Source organism: Mangifera indica, chromosome 12 (genome assembly GCF_011075055.1).
Source record: "Mangifera indica cultivar Alphonso chromosome 12, CATAS_Mindica_2.1, whole genome shotgun sequence".
NCBI lineage: Eukaryota > Viridiplantae > Streptophyta > Magnoliopsida > Sapindales > Anacardiaceae > Mangifera > Mangifera indica.
This window is the reverse complement of record NC_058148.1, coordinates 9,154,262-9,169,774: the sequence shown is the minus strand read 5'-3', so window position 1 is coordinate 9,169,774 and position 15,513 is coordinate 9,154,262. Positions and strand designations below refer to the sequence as shown.

At 34.4% G+C, this 15,513-nt stretch overlaps 4 protein-coding genes across 4 annotated transcripts; 1 reads left to right on the top strand and 3 right to left on the bottom strand.

Moving 5' to 3' along the window:
• Positions 1-2,735: 2,735 nt before the first annotated feature.
• Positions 2,736-4,086, top strand: LOC123192034 (epsin-3-like). The gene is made up of 4 exons (XM_044604510.1): positions 2,736-2,842; positions 2,942-3,064; positions 3,378-3,539; positions 3,654-4,086. Exons 1-4 carry the CDS (start codon positions 2,736-2,738, stop codon positions 4,084-4,086), a joined length of 825 nt encoding a protein of 274 aa, XP_044460445.1.
• Positions 4,087-6,475: 2,389 nt separating this feature from the next.
• LOC123192663 (actin-like) lies at positions 6,476-9,571 on the bottom strand. The gene is made up of 6 exons (XM_044605297.1): positions 9,439-9,571; positions 8,968-9,202; positions 8,270-8,342; positions 7,797-8,190; positions 6,854-7,467; positions 6,476-6,746 (listed from the first exon to the last, which is right to left on the bottom strand). Exons 3-6 carry the CDS (start codon positions 8,327-8,329, stop codon positions 6,681-6,683), a joined length of 1,134 nt encoding a protein of 377 aa, XP_044461232.1. The 5' UTR covers positions 8,330-8,342; positions 8,968-9,202; positions 9,439-9,571; the 3' UTR covers positions 6,476-6,680.
• A 489-nt stretch (positions 9,572-10,060) lies between these two features.
• On the bottom strand, positions 10,061-12,510 carry LOC123192664 (very-long-chain enoyl-CoA reductase). The gene is made up of 4 exons (XM_044605298.1): positions 12,261-12,510; positions 12,127-12,166; positions 10,738-11,492; positions 10,061-10,373 (listed from the first exon to the last, which is right to left on the bottom strand). The coding sequence occupies exons 1-4, from the start codon at positions 12,327-12,329 to the stop codon at positions 10,305-10,307; spliced, it is 933 nt and encodes a 310-aa protein (XP_044461233.1). The 5' UTR covers positions 12,330-12,510; the 3' UTR covers positions 10,061-10,304.
• A 265-nt stretch (positions 12,511-12,775) lies between these two features.
• Positions 12,776-13,958, bottom strand: LOC123192033. The gene is made up of 2 exons (XM_044604509.1): positions 13,863-13,958; positions 12,776-13,269 (listed from the first exon to the last, which is right to left on the bottom strand). The coding sequence occupies exons 1-2, from the start codon at positions 13,956-13,958 to the stop codon at positions 13,024-13,026; spliced, it is 342 nt and encodes a 113-aa protein (XP_044460444.1). The 3' UTR covers positions 12,776-13,023.
• Between the last annotated feature and the right edge of the window lie 1,555 nt (positions 13,959-15,513).

Here is a 15,513-nt window from a genome sequence, read left to right as displayed (position 1 = left end):
TTTTAAATATTCAATTTCAGGCTTTCTTTTGTACCTTGCCTCATGTGGTATGCAATCTTTCAAACACTTTGTTGGAAAACAATTAATAAAATAACCTGCATAAGAAACAACCTCTACCTAAAATTCATTTGGTAAATTTTTCTTTTAAGCATACATCTCATGCTTTCAAAATAGTTCTTTTTTTTTTTCACTTGCACTGTTCTGTTGCAGTGTAAGGCTTACTGTCAACTCATACCTTATGCCTTGTTCTCTAAAATATTTTTCAACTTCATTTGAAATGTACTCGCCACCATGATTCGTTCTCAAAGTTTTGATGTGAATACCAGTATAATTCTCAACTTCAGCTTTAAAATCTTTAAAAGCTTGAAATGTTTGTGATTTTTCTTTAAGGAAATCAATCCACACCTTCCTTGTGAAATCATCAATGAAAGTGATGAAGTACTAGTTACCCCCAAGAGAATCAGTTGGCAATTTTCCACAAAGATCATAATGGACAAGTTCCAATGTCCTTTTTGCTCTCGAGCATGATTGTTAAGGGAATGGGTCTCCGTATGGCTTTCCAAGTTGACAAGCTTTACAAATCCCTTCAACTTGATCAATTTTAGGTAGCCCTTTAACCATCTCTTTTTTTATAACAACTTCAAACTTCTATAATTCAAGTGCCCAAACCTTTCATGCCACATCTTGGCAACAATTTTGTTGATAGCAGCAGAACAAGATAAATTTATGGTCTCAAGTTTGAGAGGAAATAAGTTATTATAGGTAACACCAATTTTTGCAATAACCTGATTTCCTTTTGATATAGTACAAACATTATCATGGATATGCAAATCATACCCTTTCTTCAGAAGATGACCAACACTAAACAAGTTACTTTTTAAACCAGGAACAAAATAAACTTCAAACATTTTTTCAACATTTCCAAATTTTGTTTTAAAAGAATCTCACCAATTGCTTCAATTTTATTAGTACTAGCATCACCAGTCACTACTTCACCATGATCAATTTTAGATAAACTAGAAAATATTTTTTTGTTACCTACCATGTGTTTGCTAGTACCACTATAAAGGTACCACACTTCATCAACCTAGCTATCATGAGAAGCAAGCAACAAAGTCTCTTCGTTCTTACTTTGGTGAATAAGGCATGTTTGATTTTTCTTGTCATTTGCTTAATAGTTTGTAATTTTATGTTGAGGATTGTGACAATAATTGCACTCAATATAGCCACTTTGCTTGTCATCTACTTGTTTGTGCCAACAATCGACAACTTTATGTTCAGGTTTATGACAATAGTTGCACTCAATATAACCACGTCCACGTCCATGTCCTCGTCCTCTTAGATAACCACGATCTCCTCCTTTTTGTTGAGACTTTCCATTGTCATCATTTTAACGGCTATTGTTGTGTTGATTATTTCTTCCTTTTCCATGAGAACTAGAATCACCACGTCCTTTGAAATTTGTGCCCCTATCACAATTTGATGAACTATGACCTCTTGTAGTTGTCACTTGAGATTTAAGAGTTTGATCAGGTTGTTGTGGTGGGGGAAACAGCAAATTGATCTTCACTTCATGGGCTTTCAGGACTCCTTGCAAATATTCCAAAGTCAAGCTCTTGATATCTTTTTTCTACTCAATTACAATGATCAAATTAAAATATTTTTCTAGAAGAGAACGAAGGATCTTTCGAACAAGCATGAGATCATCTAAAGCTTCATCATTCGAGGCCATTTGATCCACAACAAAATCGACTTTTGTAAAATACTTTGCAACACTTTCATTCTCTTTCATCTCTAGTTTTTCAAACTCTAATCTCAAAATCTGAAGTTAGACATTCTAACTTGTTCATCACCTTTGTAAGCCTTTTGCAAAATCTCTCAAGCCTATTTCAATGTTTTTGCTTTGCAAATTCTTTCTTATGCCACTTTTTCTATTGTGAGATTAATTTTATTAAAAGCATCTATATCCTTCTTTCTATTTTCCACCAAACTTTTTTCTCAACATCACTCCATGCTTCTTCATTTTTAGGTTCGACAAACCCTTTATCAACTCTTTTAGCCAAACTTAAGATCTATTGCTCCAATAATCATAATCTTCTCCATTGAATGTATATGGAAATGGAGTGGCTATATTTCTTGTTGTCATTTTAAACTGAGCTTTGATATCAATTGAAAGGCACTAGATCTTATATTTGATAAATGTAATGACCAAGAAAATATAACTGGAGAACGAAGCTTCCTCTTGTTACCACTTATTAGTAAACAAAACTTGGCTTATATAGTCATTATAAGAGAAGTCTAAAAACTAAATTCAAAACAATATTAAATAAAACATTACATTTCAAGATAATTTAATTAATTGAAAGACTTTTGATTCTCCCAAAATATTGAACTTTGGCTAATTGAGACTCTTTGACCAAGGCAATTTTGTTTAGAGTTCCAACAGTTGGAGTTATTGTTTTGATTGGTGCTTAACATTTCTATCATAAAGGAAAGGAAAAGGATGGAAACAGTTCTTTGATGTTTTTCTTTTTATTAAATTAAATTATCTTGAAAATGTAATGCTATATTTAATGTTGTTTTGAATTTAGTTGTAGGCTTCTCTTGTATTGGCTATATAAGTCTAGTTTTGTTTTGCTGTTAAGTGGTAACAAGAAGAAGCTTGAATTATTCTCCAATTATAGTTTCTTGTTCATTATACTTATCAAATATAAGATCCTGTGCCCTTCACCAACATGAGCAATCCTATTTTCCATAATCTCGAAACACAAGCTTCTTTCTTCGTCAAGGAGAAGATAAAGACTGCACGATTGGCTCTCACCAATGTTACACCTGCAGAACTGTAAGTTTATTCTTTATATTGTTTCATGCAGATGATGAATTTATTTTTCTTCATGGGTGTTTTCTTTTTTAATATAATCCATGTGGCTGGGGCTTTAAGGTTGACAGAAGAAGCGACAAGTGGAAATCTATGGCCACCAGATACACGTACCATGGGTGTAATATCAAGGGCTGCCTTTGAAGTTGATGATTATTGGCGAATTGTAGGGATTTTACACCGGAGGTAAGTTTACTATGACTTATTACTAAGTTAAGATTATATTATGATGTGATCTCAAAGTATAATTTTTTTTGTTTTCAATAACGGGATCTCGTCTATATTAGTTAAACGAGTAAACTTGGGATACAGTAATCAAACTTATAATTATTATACTAGATAAATCAAAATTTCATAAATATAACAGAAGTTTGAACTCAAATCTTTACCTTATAAGTTCTAATACTCTAACAATTTTACTAATTCTTGGGTCTTATCAAGTATAATTAAACTGACTATTTTAAACTTCCCTATTTATTTTCCATTATAATTAATTTAGGTTTCTCAAGTTTGATGGGAAGAACTGGCAAGCCTCTTACAACGCTCTAATTTTACTGGAACACCTTCTAACTCATGGACCCAAAAGCACTTCTGGGGAGTTTCAAAGCGATGAAGATGTTATAAAGGAGCTGGGAGAGTTTCAATATATTGACGAGAAAGGGTATTGGTTAATTGCTAATTACTGCTTTTTCGATGATGTGTTCATCATGTTGCTTCACCTTCACTTCATTTCAAACTCATATATATGTTGATTTCATGCGTATGTGTCATGCAGTTTCAACTGGGGCTTCAGCATCAGAAAATTATCTAGGAGAATAATACAACTTCTCGAAAGTGAGTCAATACTCAAAGAAGAGAGATCAAGAGCTCGTAAGCTAAGTAGAGAGATTAAAGGGTTTGGGAGCTTCACCCAGCAGCGATCCTCAGCAATGGATGGTGAAAGTTTCAGAGACTCAAATGCAAAACCATACGGGAGACGTAATTCTTACTGTACTGACTATATAAATGAGAATGACGAACTGGGGGACTTGAGCCAGAGTTTCTTGAATGAAAAAAGGACCGAAAAATCACCTGAAAAGCCACCAAAGAATTCTAACTTCTGGGTAAATACCGCTGGAGATAATGAATATTTTAAGGAAGAAATACACCCATTCTTGGGGAAAGACGGGCTTGAATCTACAGCATCATTGCTTTCGCCTACCAGATGAAGTTTTCATGAATAATTAAAATTCGGATGTCTTAAAAGTGAAGTGTTGGTACTGTAGTGTAGAGAACAGGTGGCTAGTAAGGTACTGTTTTGATGAAGATACATCTTTGTTGAGTCATTTCTGTTATGGTGTTTGGTTATAATACAGAGTTAATCATAGCAGAGCTATCCGCAGAAAATTCCCATATAGAACATGTTGTAAAATAAAATAAATGCTTATGTACTATATTTATTTCCTTTTATTTGGTTCTTATTTCTAATTAATCCTAATCTATTTATTTTAATTTGATAGGATTAAGGTTCCTTTTTGGATTATATTGTAACTGTATATATTTTACAATTTTGTATTAGTATATATAATTTAATTCACAATAGAATAATAAATATCTCTTGTACCCTTTAATTATAAAAACTGGTTTTTCCCTTTACACTGGGTTTCTTCTTTTTCTTCCCACAACTACCTCTCTGCACTTTTAAAAAGTTGTAGTTACACCCCCACAACAGAGCAACTCTTTTTCCATTGACCTGTCTTCTCGACATTAACTCATACGTTTTCTTCTCTATTCTTCCAGCACCTTCTCTCTCTTCAGCACACTTTTCGGCATTGCTCCTCTTCTTCCGAATCGCAAATCTACGAAAGATCCTACGCTCTCCCACATGTTTGCTTTTGCCTCTTAGTGGACTTTGTTTTTTAACGATTTGAGACACCTCCACTCCTTCTGAAGTTCCAAAGCGTCAATGATATCATGGTTTCCCCACCTCATGTCCTTCCTCGTGCTCTTGTTCTTGTGACTTTGGATTTTGTATTACATAAGCTGACCACCTTCAAGCAAGCACAATTCTTTTCTCATTAGCGTCAAACGATGAGTGAATATGTTACTCTTATGTGGAACAATAGTTGGGTTTTTGTTCCACCGTCTCCCCAATCAAATTTAGTGGTTGTCGTTGGGTTTACAAGGTTAAGCGTCGAGCTTATGAATTTATTGAGTGGTACAAAGCTCGTCTGATTGTCAAAAGTTTTCATTTGTACGCTAGTGTGGATTTTAAGTGTACTTTTACTCCTATTATCATGTCAACTACATTGGAACCATTCTTGCTCTTGCCAACCATGTATCGTTGACCACTATGTCAACTTAATATCAATGATGTTTTTCCTTCAAGGGTATCTCATTGAAGAAGTGTTCATGGAGCAACCTCCTAATTTTACTAACCCTAACAAACTACTCAATTTTGTTTTATCATTAAGGCTATTTATAGTTTAAACAAGCACTTTGTGTATGGTATCAATGATTGTACTCCTTTCTATTTAACTATGAATTTGTCAACAATCGGTCATTCAGCACATCTCATCATTTGTTATGATTCTACTTGTTTATGTGAATAATTGAGTTGTAACTGAATTTGATACATTGACTTTACAAATTGTGTATCAATCTTTTCCTCAATGTTTGTTTGTCAAGACTTAGGTTCAGTCGATTTCTTTTTTGATAGTGAAGTTTTTCAATAGTCCACCACCTTATATCATTGTAAGCGTTGCTATATGGTGAATTTGCTATGATGCTTTCAACTGGAGTCATATACTTTTTAATTATACTTTTTATCTATTCAAAGATATTATAGTCTGTCAATGATGTCCTATTTCTTGATACTATACTCTATCATAGTATAATTGATGGTTTTTAGTATCTTATTTTCACTCGACATGATAGTTCATTTTTATAAAATAGGTCTCATAACAACTATTTGCTCCTATCCACCAAGACATTCTTGTAGTCAAGCACATTTTCAGTGTATTAAGGACTTTATTTTGTGGGCTCATCTTCCATCATGACTTCAACCTTCATATCCTAGTTTATTATGATGCTAACTGGGTTGTCGATGTTTTCACTTTACAATATATCACTAATGATTGTGTTTTTCTTGGTACAACCTTATTTGTTAAAGTATTAACTTAATATTTAATTCAAAATTATTCAATTATATTTGTATACTTAAATTATATATAAAAAATATGCATATATAATTTTATTATATATTATAATTGTATTTAATTCATAATTCTACACATATTACTTTTATTCAGTTCTTAATCCTTCACAGATTACTTTTTCTTAAAATGACGATACTGTTCATTTATATCAATAAAGCTAGATAAACAAATTTTACTCTTTTCGATCAGCTATGTTTCTTCCTTTTTTATGGGTGCTTGCTGATAATAGTCCGATGACAAAAAGTATAATATAAATTAAATACCCACCTCTACTTTAGGGATTGATTAATCATTCAGTTTCAGACTGGCTGTGTAGAGATTTCAGGGAAGATTCTTTATAATGTAGTTATAACGTTGGGACTAAAATTGATTTGGCCCAAGAAATACTGTGACTAATATGTAGGCAGCAATGGAAATTGGTTGTCAACATCTTATATCTCAAGATAAACGACAAAGAAAGAATTTTGAAAATCAACTTCAGCCTTTTCAAAGTCATCACTCCAACATGAAAATAAACATAGAAGGATAGCAAAGGTAGAATGAAAAGGGGTTGCAAAAACAAAAACAGTACTTCTTTCTTCGACAATCCTATCGGTGGTGAACACTTAGAAGCACTTTCTATGCACGATTGATGGCCCAGATTCATCATACTCTGCCTTTGCGATCCACATCTGCACTTGAAAAACAAGGAAATCAGGCTATGAGAAACAATTGAGCAAAATATAAGAAACTTAGTCAGACTATGTATTTGGTGTATGTGCATATGAAAAAAGACTACCTGCTGGAATGTGCTAAGGGAAGCCAAGATGGATCCCCCAATCCAGACACTGTATTTCCTCTCAGGTGGTGCCACCACCTTAATCTTCATGCTACTTGGGGCAAGGGCAGTAATTTCCTTGCTCATTCTGTCAGCAATACCAGGGAACATGGTTGTACCACCACTGAGGACAATGTTGCCGTACAAGTCTTTTCTGATATCAACATCACACTTCATGATGGAGTTGTATGTAGTCTCATGGATTCCTGCTGCTTCCATGCCAATCATGGATGGTTGGAAAAGGACCTCTGGACATCGGAAACGCTCAGCACCAATGGTGATAACCTGTCCATCTGGCAATTCATAGCTCTTCTCTACTGTAGAGCTGGTCTTGGAGGTCTCAAGCTCCTGCTCGTAGTCAAGGGCAATGTAGGCCAGTTTTTCCTTCATATCTCTGACAATTTCACGCTCAGCTGTGGTGGTGAAAGAATACCCACGCTCAGTGAGGATTTTCATCAATGCATCAGTGAGGTCCCGACCGGCAAGGTCAAGACGAAGGATGGCATGTGGTAGGGCATAACCCTCATAGATTGGAACTGTATGACTGACACCATCTCCAGAATCCAACACAATACCTGCAGGCAAAGTCACAATACACATGTTTTAAAGCATGAAAAAACATTTTCCACAACACGTAAATAAACATAAATGAAATTTGAAGAAAACAACTGAAGGAATTCGACATCTCCAAAAATCAATGAGATGATTAACAGCTAGATGTATAAGGAAACAATCACTAGAATCAAAGGCATTCAACTCAATAACAAAGAGAAAATACTCCTCAAGATTCTAGTTACATCACAACTCAAGACTTCAAATCAATACCTCAGCCATTCTAGTGTCTCGTAATAACAAGATATGTTAATAGAGATAACACATTATTATATAATGTTGAGATCCTTACCAGTGGTACGACCACTTGCATACAATGAAAGAACAGCCTGAATGGCGACATACATAGCAGGGGCATTGAAGGTCTCAAACATAATCTGGGTCATCTTCTCACGATTAGCCTTGGGGTTAAGAGGAGCCTCAGTCAGGAGAACTGGGTGCTCTTCTGGTGCGACACGAAGCTCATTGTAGAAAGTGTGATGCCAAATCTTCTCCATGTCATCCCAGTTGTTCACAATACCATGCTCAATTGGGTATTTTAAAGTTAAAATACCCCTCTTAGATTGAGCCTCATCACCAACATATGCATCTTTCTGGCCCATACCAACCATCACACCAGTGTGACGAGGTCGGCCAACAATACTAGGGAACACAGCCCGTGGTGCATCATCACCAGCAAATCCAGCCTAAAAGGTAAAAACATCATCACAAAAGCCAGTGTTTCAAACAAACCAGTCAATAATAGCTTTAATTCATGTTCATTACCTTGACCATTCCTGTTCCATTATCACAAACAAGGGGTTGAATATCCTCAGAGTCCGCCATCTTCTAGTAATATCTACAATATCCAAGTACAATCACTTAAAACAAAAAATATAATAATTTATTAATCAAAACAATCACACCACATTGTCCATGTTTTGCCTCATTTTGAATTGTGATTATCAAATTTCAATCTTGATTAGTGGACAACTCTACTCTGTTCCTTAATAAAATAGCAATATACATTTTTATTCAGTAAGTGATCAGTTAATGCAAGAACATAATTTCTCAGTTAAAACAAGTACACAGCCAATGTCTGGTTTCGCCTCATTTGGCATTGAGAATATCAAAATTGAACAACGATTAACACATAATTAACTCTGTTCCTCCATTAATTTGATGATGCATTTTCATTAGACAAATTACTAAACAAAACACTAGATTAGGATACAATCTAAAGGCTACAATAACACAAATCACCCAAGATCATATCATAATTCATATAAATCAAAACCTAAATCTCAAATCGACGATTAAAACTAATCGCCGATCAATCCATTGACAAAATTAAGCAATTCACCAGATCTATTCTACGAGCTATATGTCAACAGATCGATGAGAAAGATAAAGGAAAATTATAAACAAACAGACTACATTGTTTCAAAGATTAAAAAATAACTGAAATGGACAGAAAAAAACACCTGTTAAGATGATGCGAAAGAATTGAAATCGCAGTTGGAGCCACGCAAAATGGAGGGCTTCTTGTTTTAAAGGCGAGAAGAGGAAAAGGGATTAATATTAAAGAAGAGCGAGATGAGATTTGAACCGTTGGATTACTTATTGGGTACAGCTTATATATAGCCTCGTTTGGGGTCATTATCCCTGCTGCATCTAGCTCCGTCCGCTTTTCCAGTCCTCTTCTTTTACAATTTCGCCCTTGAATTATAAAAAACTAAAATTAAAAATAAAAGATTAAGACTATATTAATTATATATATATATATATATATATATATATATAAGCTTTTTTATTCTGTCAGTGGGTGGTCATAACATAATTGAGTGACAACCATGAGATTGTTTGAGATGTTTAGATTTAAGTAAACAAAGCAAAAGGTGATTTTGTACAGTGTCTTTTCAAATAGACAAGAACCAAAGTTGCAGGGAGCAAACCTTTTGGCAGCACATAATAGCTGTCCACAACTCTCTGTCATTCGATTGCCCTGGATTTTGATCACAGCTTAAGCCTTCAAACTAGAGACCGCAGTGGGTCAGGCCAGCCTTAACCCAAGGCCTCAGCCTAACTTGCATGATTTGTAAGTCTAGCACTAGCAGGACCAAATATAATAGTGAGTCATACCCGTACACACCGTGACCAAAAAAGAGGACTCGGGCCACAAGCTAAGCCCCTTAACATGTCCAGTTCAAACCCTCCAAAATTGTTTTACTCAATTTAATTAATGGGTTTTTGCAAAATCAATCAAACCTCGGTAAGCATTCTGATGAATAGTGGTTATAGTACTGATTAATTGGAGCTCTCAAAGATTTATATATTACGCCAGCAAAGTAAGTGGTTATAAGATTCATATAAACCAGCAGATTTTTTTAAGTCTATGAAGCATCATAAGCAAAACACTCTAGGCCAAGAATACCACAGTTGAAACATCAGTCCTGCAGATGAACAAAATCAGTCACACAATTATTCATTTATAAGCACAAGCTTGTGAATGTTGTATTCAAGATTAAAAACAATGGTTTTGTGTGAGAGCTGAAAAGACATGATGTTACATTCATGTATAAAAAAGAAAGATCGATAAAGTAATGGCACACCAAAGAGAATCAAGAAGGTTCAGAACAATTCCACAGTTAAATTAGGTTTAGAAACAAATCATGAACTTGAAATGAATTACAATGTCTAAATGATGGACTAGATCCAGATGTTTGAAACAACATGAACACACAATCTCTAATTTGTATCTAACGAGCATCCTAGTTGTTGAATCCAATAGTTAACCAACAACAGACATGCTTGTTTACTTCTACAGGAATGGGGGTAATATGACCCATCGGCGTGGATATTTGGGTCTTCCGTCCTTCCCATCAAACAGCTGCAGATGTCAATGAATCATGAGTAAGCAGATTATTCTATATAATGGAAATAGCAAAGATAAGAAAACCATTGAAAATAAGATGCCCTTATCTCAGGAATCAAGATATCAGCATATAGTATTATAATAAATATCGAGAGATTCAAATGCCTCGAGATTGGCTTCCCTCCCCATTTTATATTTCATATGAACAAGTTAATATTATCATACCTTCACCTTCTACACAATAACAGTAGCAGAATAGGCTGTCAATGGAGGGTGATATGAAAACCAAGACATAAATCAACCCAATATAATGAAGATCCCACATTTTAATGTCCAAATGCAACAGAATAACAGTAGGCAACAAAAATTTAGAATGTACCTTCTTCAGGCGACGATGCTTTGCAAGGGCCCAATTAGTCATGATAGCAGCAGCAACCACAAGAAAGATATAACCTGCAACAGTCTGAGTTGCAATATTGAAACCCAACCACTGATAAATTTCAGTTGTGTAATTTGCACATGTCACAATATTGAACAGAAATCCATGAGGGATTTGATATCCTCCGCTGCCATTAGGGCTGCGAAGATTCTTCAACAAGATATGGCAATAAAAGTTTGAGACCTGACAAAGCAACCCAAAGCCAAAACCGATCTTCATTTGAAGGTCACTAACAGGGGTGTAAAGTGGGTGGTTCACATAGTAAGCAATGTAACAACCAAAGGTCCAATAGTATGCGCAATTGCGGAACACATTGGAAAGTGGTGAGGTTGCATGGCTGAAGCGGTGCACAAAGAAAGTTTCCGTGATTCGCTTTAAGTAGTGGAAACACCAGTAATATAAAGCATATGTCTGAACTGGGTGGATGACACGCTCCCCTTTGTAGCCAAAGAATTGGTACACAGGGAAGTAGTAAAAAACAGGATAGAGGATCAAAGGACCCAGGTATTCCCAGAAGAAAAGTGTACGGTAAGAAACTTGTGCCCCCAGGTCCTTGAACACTACAGTTAAATTGCTAGAGTTTCCATCACAGTAGTCCTTGAGACTCTTCTTGGAATTGAGGACAGTAGGTCTCTCCTTTGATCCCGGTGGGAGAGGGAGAGTCAGTCGCTGTCTGGAAGGGTAAAACTTTTTGGCTGTCAACAGAAGGCAAGCAAATTAGATTAATTCAAATTATATTGGTGGCATGGTTATAAGAGTATTGAATATAAGTCTAAGCAACAGAAATAGTATGATGAAATGAAAAATAAGTCTAATCAATGCGGAGGTCATCTTATCATGCTTAAGATATCAGAACAATTACCACACAGAAACATAGATAAAAAGAATTTCTGGAGCAATTTTTCTACCAGAAATGGTTTTTAAAAAAATAAAAATTGCACTGCCAAACCATGCTGTGTTGCAAATAATTCATTTAATGTAAAACTTAAAAGCGTTAACTAAACTTCCTGCAAAGGCAATGACCAGAAGAAATTAGAATGATTCTAAAAGGTCAACAAATTTTGCATCAATGAAGTTCCCCTTTTACAGAATTTAAGAAAATGTAAACCTCTCTCACATGGTTCGCATAATTTACACCAACAAAAAATGCATCGTTATTTGTCAATTACTGGAAAAAAACGGCAGAATCTATAAGCAAGAGCCAAAGTCTAATCTCTTTATTAGATATTGTGTATAAGTTGACCGAAGAAACAAACAAAAGTTTAAAAACTCAATTCTACAATTTGACAAGTATAATAGGCGAAAAAGAGAACCATATGAAGCACTTACTTCGCTTATAAATTGCCTCCTGCAAATCAGCTACGGTAGCCTGCAAAGCAAACCCAAAAACACATATAAAACAACCATCACAATTCACAAATGTTCACCGAAAAGATTAGCGGAACAAAACAAAGTAAAAATACCGAATCGTTAAATTCGAGGCCTCCTTTGACAACTTCTCTGCCACTGCGTGAAACTATGGAGACCTTCATTTTCGGGAAGAAATGAGAGAGACCCAAATGAGAAAATATTTCAAGCAACAAACCCTAGTTAGAGGAGAGGATTTTGTGCAAGAGATCTAATCTAACTGGATCAAAACATGTGGGAGGACAACAAATAATAATGAAGTAGTTATGGAAGTAGAGTAGCGCTTGGAAGACGAATTAAAGGCGCCTGGCAGAATAACTTGGTCACTATACCATGGATTTAAGGAAATTAAGGTTTCTCTGAAAGGATACCATTTTTGAACCGTTCTGATGTTGACACGTCACACATCTCTGACTGGGACCACCAAAGGCATGGCGCATTTGAATAATGGACGGTTGGCGTTAAACTCGAAGGACATTTATCTTTACACAACTTCTAACCAACCATATTAGTTTTTGCATTTATGGTGACATTCACAATCACGTATAATTTCAAAATCGTTGGGGAATCATTGATTAACTAATAATGCATCTCACCTGTCTTGCAAATTTCATAATAGGTCTAAAATATTCAAACAGGAAGATGAATCCAGGCAAACATTCTAACGTTGAACAAATAAATTTGTGCGAATTCGAACTGCAAAAGCCAACAGAAATTGTCATGGTTTCTCTGATTCATTTTTGTTCGTCCCGTGATCTTTTTCCACCGGAGGTAGGGTCGGCACACAAACAACAAACCAACGTTTTAGGTGTCAGTCTTTTAATCAAACAGCTTACAGGCATGCACGATTTGCAGTCTGATTAGGCTACGAAGTAAGAGAATTACAAGATCAGGCTTGTAGATGTTGTGGACGACGGAAGCACCTGAAAGAAGCGAGACGATAACTACAACGCAGGACCAAGCCAATGATGGAGTCCCTGTTGGCTGCGATCCACCTAATTTTTTGTTCGTCTTCCCTCGTAACACGGTGCCGCAAGAAGAAAGGAAAATGTTTTGTGTTATAATCTATAAATAAATGTGGGCTGAGCATGAGCTCACTGTGGCCTGAAAACAAAAGATTGTCATTGACACAAACAATTCATTTGGAAGGTGAATTTGCAAGTAATGACGATGGATTCAAATGCCAACAATAGCAATCCAGAAGCTTCCCAAGTCGTTGGAAAATCATGATTTTATTGAACTTTCCATACACTTAATTAAATTGACTTGTGTTGACCTTATAGAGGATGAAACACTTCACCTAAGCTTCTTCTTTAATTTTTCCCACATCCAAACAACATTCTTGCTCCTAGAATAGTCATATCCGTTTAACTCAAGACAAGACAATATATAGGGGAAATGACAATTTCTCATCCCTTTTTGTCTTAATGACAATTTTTTAATCTTTTGTCGAGATTTGTTAATAATTTTTGTTAAATTTTACTATAAATATGAAAAAAATTAAAACATATTTAATAATTGACTTTTAAAAATAAAATATTAATGTGATAAATTTAATTACTTTTTAACTTCATAGTAATATTGAAATGACATTTTTTATGATTTATTTAACAAATTCATTTGTTTTTCCTATTGACACCACTACCATCCTCATGCACCATTAACAACGTCACAATAAATGTGGAATTTGATTTAAGTAGAGCAATTGGGTCCTTCAACAATTGGATTCCACTGTCCTTCTTTGGCACCGCCATTCTACTTTATAATCTTTTTACTTTGTGTCATTCATCAATCTTCTCATCGATTCAATAGTTTAAACCCTCACCAAATTGGCTTTCAATTCCATACTCCATCTGAGTCCCAAGCCAATCATTTCAATCCACCCATGTGTTTGTCCTAGATTATTCGTCACTTTTTTCTATTCAAATTCAACCAGCATACCAAAGTTTAACATGGCAACCACTCATCCACTCCATTAAAAACTACAACTCCAACCTTAAGTAACCTCCCAAAAACTCGATTAGTAATTCGTCAATCAAATAATTTGAAACCAACAACCCAATTAATATGAATCCATCCAAAAATAGAAAAACACAACTTAAATGGAAATGTATGTTAAGATTTTGCAATTCAAATGCAATTGCATCATGATGGTGCGATTCTAATTAAATCACACCACTTTGATACGATTCTCATAAAATTTCATCATTTTTAATATAATTATGGTTAAACTCACATATGAATAGTGTGATTCAACCTGAAATGATGTTGGTCGGTAGGATTTCATTTAACTATCAATTTTGAGATGAAAGTTGAGAGATAAAAAAGAAAAAAAAGAGATAATAAGTGTTAAAAGGTGTAATAAGATGAATACTTAAAAAAAAGAATTATTGTGAGATTATAAAAAATAATGGGGTGCCAAAAGAAGAATAATGAAGAGTAAAAAAGATGTTCTTAATTATAATTAAGATTTAAAATTAAATAACAAAAAATCACCTAAATGCCCTTGTGTCGTTAAAGTTGACGGAAGAGATTTAACAAAATGTAGGAAAGTATTGTTTTTATGGTTGAAGAGTGGGAGCCTTTCATTATAACCAAAAAAAAAAAAAAAATTGAGGAAAAGGAATTCTTACCCATATATATATTAAACAATAAGTCAAACGATGTTCAATTTATATTACCCAACCCCCACATACAAATGTTACCAACAAGAGTAACTCGTCGACATATTTAACATTAATAATGGTGAAAGTTGCAAACTATTAATTGTGATTAAGTTAATTTTTTTTACATACATTTCTATCAAAGAAAGTTTGAGAAGATGAAAGATAAAGACTGCAAATGAGAGCTTTGCATATTTTGAACTTAGATTCAAACTGAATTTTTTCTAGTTCACTTCTCTTTGACCCTTGAATGGTACCCAAGGCTTTATCTTATTTTGGATTTTTGCTTTGGGAATCGACTTAGTCATTGGCATGAAAATAAACTCATAGACTCTAGAAAAGATGTTTAAATTTGGTGTAGTGTCTCATGAAACACGTATTTTATACAGAAAAATAAATATTTTTAACTTGAAGATTTTTATTTCAACTTGAAGTCTCGATATTCTTAACAAGTTAAATATTTTTGAACTCGAATTCAAACTTTAGGGATGGATAACTTGTCAAGTTTATGAGCTTAGAAAAATTCAATATGAATTCATTAATACGATGTTATTTTAACCAATACGTATTAAAATATTATCGTTTTAATAATATTTTATTTGATTACAGTATCAAATTAAGTTCAAAACTTGACTCAAGTTCAGTT